The sequence below is a fragment of the Psammomys obesus genome, unplaced genomic scaffold (assembly GCF_907164565.1).
Source record: "Psammomys obesus unplaced genomic scaffold, mPsaObe1.curated_primary_1811, whole genome shotgun sequence".
Taxonomy (NCBI): Eukaryota; Metazoa; Chordata; class Mammalia; order Rodentia; family Muridae; genus Psammomys; species Psammomys obesus.
Window position 1 is genome coordinate 14,856,256 of NW_026596117.1, and position 4,756 is coordinate 14,861,011.

General features: G+C 45.7%; 1 protein-coding gene across 1 annotated transcript in view; it reads right to left on the reverse strand.

The window, feature by feature from the left end:
* The window catches only part of Gabrb1 (gamma-aminobutyric acid type A receptor subunit beta1), a 450,390-nt gene extending 448,027 nt beyond the window's left edge, over positions 1 to 2,363 (reverse strand). The window contains exons 1-3 of the mRNA XM_055629226.1: positions 1,677 to 2,363; positions 1,411 to 1,502; positions 928 to 995 (exon numbers count right to left, since the gene is read on the reverse strand). Coding sequence (XP_055485201.1) covers positions 928 to 995; positions 1,411 to 1,502; positions 1,677 to 1,756 — 240 coding nt within the window. The 5' untranslated portion in view covers positions 1,757 to 2,363. The remainder of the gene's footprint in view (positions 1 to 927; positions 996 to 1,410; positions 1,503 to 1,676) is intronic.
* Between the last annotated feature and the right edge of the window lie 2,393 nt (positions 2,364 to 4,756).

Sequence of the window (4,756 nt, forward strand, 5' to 3'; positions counted from 1 at the left end):
GGAAGGAAGGAAGGAAGGAAGGAAGGAAGGAAGGAAGGAAGGAAGGAAGGAAGGAAGGAAGGAAGGAAGGATGGATAGGACAATGGAAGGAGAGAAGCAAGAAGGAAGAAAAGGAGGAGGGTGTGAGGAGGATGGTAAAATGCAGATCCCTTAAAATTAACGACTATTATAATCCACCCCTCCCCCTCCTTAGTCCTTTTAATCATCAGATCTCCTTCTTTTCTAGAATAAAACACAACCATATGACTAGACCGACCTATTCTCTTCCAACTTAAAACTTGCAAGCTGCAGAAAGACAAAAGCGTGAACAAAAGCACCGGTACAGAATGCCCAGAAGCAAGCTTGGGCACGTCTGTTAGCAGTCCTGACTTGTTCATCGCAGCCTGTTGCTTCTCCCACACACTGCGCTGGATTCTATAGTAGGGGGTGACACTTGTGAGCCCTGCCAGCTTGGTGGCTGAGTTGGGTGGGTTGAGGCTCCGCTCGCAGGCTGCCTGAGCTACGGAGATTGCGGGAGGGGGCTGTGCCTGACCGGCTGTGGCTGCGAACCCCTAGTCCGGGGGACCCCAGTGCAGGCCACCTGGCCGCCGGCAGATGGTGCCCTGCGGGTCCCCACAGGCAGGGAGACCCAGCTAAAGTAAGGCTCAGACTCCGCCCCAGCCAGTCCTCCGGCGCAACAGTCCCTCTTCCTTCCCAAAATAGTGCGGAGTACGTCTCCTTCGGAACACCGCAGTAGCCCGTGTGTCGAAAATACAAACTGTGGGGAGACGGACGGTGTGTGTGTGCTGGAGTGGGGTGTACACGCTGAGTGGGACCTTGGAGCCTGGGCCGACGTGACCACCAATGAAAAGCAGAGGACTGGGAACAGGTTCATTTCGCATCTGCGTAAGCTCGGCCAGCCGCTGAGCCCGTGGGGAGGCCACTCACCATGTTCACTTCCGAGACCATGTCTATGCTGGCAACATCAATCCGCATCCCGACGTCCACCGGGGGCCCTGCCGGGGAGGTGGACCACAGCAAAGACAGTCTTTGAGTGGCAGGTGGCTGAGGGGACCGAGAGGGCTTCCCAGATCTCATTACGGGCTAAACGGGCTCCCTCCCTACCCCTTTCCTGTGACAGGGGGCAGCCGGAGAAAACAGGTGTGGGCACACGCGTGCTGCAGTGACAGTGCAGAGGGTGTGTCGGGTTGAGGCGAGGGGCAGCTCAGCCTGAGGATACGTCCACCTGGAATTAGGGATCGCGCGCGCGCGCGTGTGTGTGTGTGTGTGTGTGTGTGTGTGTGTGGCCGTGCCCAGGGCGTAGCGCTGCGCATTTACAGAAACGGTAAAACGGGGAAGGGGACATTATTTCTAACAGAAAAGGTGAAGTAGGGATGGGTTACAGGTTGAAAAAAAATGATGAAGCATTACCTCCAAAGTCTGGCCGCAAGCGAATGTCATATCCTTTGAGCAATCGGTCCACTGTCTCTTTCACGTATGACATGTTGCTGGGTTCGTTGGAGCTAAAGGGAAGAAGTAGGGAGCACATTCAGAACGAGCACAAACTGCAAACAGACATTAAAAAGATGCAGGCACACCTATCCCCAAATAACAAGATATATGATCCAGCAGGCACGAAAGAGGAAAAAAGAAAAACACCAATGGAAAAAAGAGAGCGATTGAAGCAGGCAGCTCACCTGTGTGCACAACAAACCATGGCAACCATCACAGGAAAAGAGAGAAGCCCCAAACTCTCTCGATTTTGTACTGTCCACATTACTAACTCTGATGAAAGAATTGTCTTTTCTGCGAAGATTCAAGGAATGCAACTTAGTCGGTGGCTGGGCAGTAATTCCCGAATGGACCTGCGCATGCGCAGAGGGCACTCACTACCAAAAGACACCTTGTGCCTTGCAAACAATATTCCTAGTAGAACAGGCAACAGATTTCAATCCGTTTAAAGTTCCTGTCTGAGGTGCTCGGCGTTCTCCGGATAGTCGGACACAACCTGCTGTCTCTATGCAAGGGAGCCTGTGTGTGCCCAGTTTTCCTGCGCTGTGGTTTGCTGTGTTCCTTTCCCTCTTGTCCTAAAACGGATTTCTTTCTTTTTTTCTTTTCTTTCTTTTATTTTTTCCTTCCTTCTTTTCTTCTTTCTTTCTTTCTTTCTTTCTTTCTTTCTTTCTTTCTTTCTTTCTTTCTTTCTCTCTCTCTCTTTCCTTCCTTCTCTTTCTCTCTTCTCTCTCTTTTTGCTTTCAAAGATCTGACTAAAGCTGACTGTGATTGGCGTCTTTTGTTGACAGTTACTACGGAGGTCCTAGAAGAAGTCTGGAGGTGGTTCTCTGATTGCCTGTAGAAGAGGAGGGGAGTGGGCAGCAACAGCAGGAAAAGGAGTAGAGGCGGGGGAAGGGGAAACTCGGGGTGAGTTGGGAGTCTGCTAATCTTGTCCTCTTCTGAGGAAACTTAAGCAGCAGCAGGCTTGGTTTGTAGTGCTTCTCTGAACAAGGGGAGCGGAAGAACCGGCCAACTTTTAAATGTACTCTGCTTTCGCCCCCCTCTCCATCAGTAGATTTGTAATTGAACGTGAAATAAAACAAGAATGGGAAAACCCAGTCAATGAATCTTTTTTCCTAGGGCCTTTGCTCACAAATCGCGTGGTTTTTGGTAGGCAATACTTCTTGCTTATAACTGCCTGCATGCCAGCTCCATTTGGTAAACACGCACTAGGCAGGAGGAAGGAGCTCCGAAGCAGGCAATATCCTTTGAAATAAATTAGTAAATGCAATTCAATAAATATCACTACACACATGTTAGGTGGTTGGAGATGCTGGGCTCGGCTCATGTTCCTTAACTAGCATCTATCAAGTCTTGATTATATGCTAGGTATTCTGAGAGTTGGAGTAAATTTAAGAGTGTTTCTGGCTTAGAGAAATTAACAAACTTATAAACATAATCAAAAAATGTAATGCATCTTTATATATTCTGTGTGAACTGAAAAATTATTATTATACCAAGAAGCATTAGAAATTATTTCAGAGGAGGAGAAAACAGAGAGAAGAGATACCTTTTACCAGATCAGGAAGGAGAATTCTTCTTGAGGGAAAACAGTATGTACCAAATCTTACAGACTACGAACCTTACTAGTATAACTGAACACAGAAGAGATCCATTATAAAGACAGGGAAGAAGGAAGTGATGGTGGGTGATGGAATGGGAAGGAAAGTTGAGGATATCACTTAGACTTTGGGAAGACACTGAACATTTAAGCAAAGATGGGCAGGGTTGGATTTAGGATTTAGAAAACGTTTTTGTGGAACAGTTATAAGGATGGTCAACATTTACCACCTGCTATGTCCTTCTTCTTGTGAATAAAACACAGGTTTTCTCATTCAAACCTTGGAACAACTACTCAATTGAGGAGACAATGCAGAGAATGTTTTTTAAAAATTTTTTTATTTCAATTTTTATTAATTACACTTTATTCATTTTGTATCCCTCCTGTAGCTCCCTCCCTCCACCCCTACCAATCCCACCCTCCCTTCCCCTTCTCCATTCATGCTCCTCCCCAAGTACACTGATAGGGGAGATCTTCTTCCCCTTCCTTCTGATCCTAGTATATCAGGTCTCATCAGGAGTGGCTGCATTATCTTCCTCTGTGGCTTGGTAAGGCTGCTACCACCCCAGGGGTAGGTGATCAAAGAGCAGGCCAATCAGTTCATGTCAGAGACAGTCCCTGTTCCCATTACTATGGAGGCCACTTGGACACTGAACAGTCATGGGCTACATCTGTGCAGGGGTCTAGGGTTATCTCCATGAATGGTCCTTGGTTGGAGTATCAGTCTCAGAAAATACCCCTGTGCCCAATTTTTTTTGGTTCTGTTGTTTTCCTTGTGGAGTTCCTGTCCTCTCCAAATCTTACTATTTCCCACTTCTTTCATAAGAATCCCTACACTGTTTTTTAAGACTACTGAAATTAGTAGTTAATGTCAAGCTGCTTATAAGTAGTGGAATTTGCATTTCAAGCTAGAATGCTTGAGTACAGCTGTTCTCCATACTATACAGCACAGATCACAGAGCAGGAATTAGAGAAGGAAAACAAGAATAAAAGAAGGTTATCGCAGAAGGAAATTAAGATACTGTTTAGCTTAAAGTGAAGTAACAGGCAGTCATAGGCTTTCTGAAGCATAACAGAAACATAAAGAGATTATAAGAAGCATGAACTAGGTACATATGGCTGTTCCCTAAAGAACTGAACAAACATTTCAACGTGTACTGAATTTAACATTCTTTAAAAAGAAAAAGCCAGTAACATTAATTTCTTATATTTGAGAACTGCAAAATCCTCAATCCTCAATCTAAAGTCTCAGATTCCTTAGTTTGCTTGAGAGGATGTCAATTTGTTTGAAAATACATACCGATCTGCTTTTAATGGGTAAAAGAGAAGATTCATTCACATTTCAAGGCCCTCCTAAAATATGCAATTTGTCTGTTCTGCACAACTGTGCAAAAGCCACACCGTGGAAAACAAGCCACTTACAGGTTTACATTTATTTGCTTGCACGTTCATTCTGCAAATGTTGACTGAACATTTAGTAGGTGCCAGCCTTCCTGCTAGGAGCTGATGGTGCCATAGTGAGCACAACAGTGCTCAGGGGACCTTCTCACCTGTGGAGGTTGCAAACATATTCAAGTCAAGAAAGACATATTTGGTTGGGTGTTCTCTGTGGTTGTTTATTTAACTTGTACAGCATTCATTTGAATGTGCATCTTCTAATTGGTC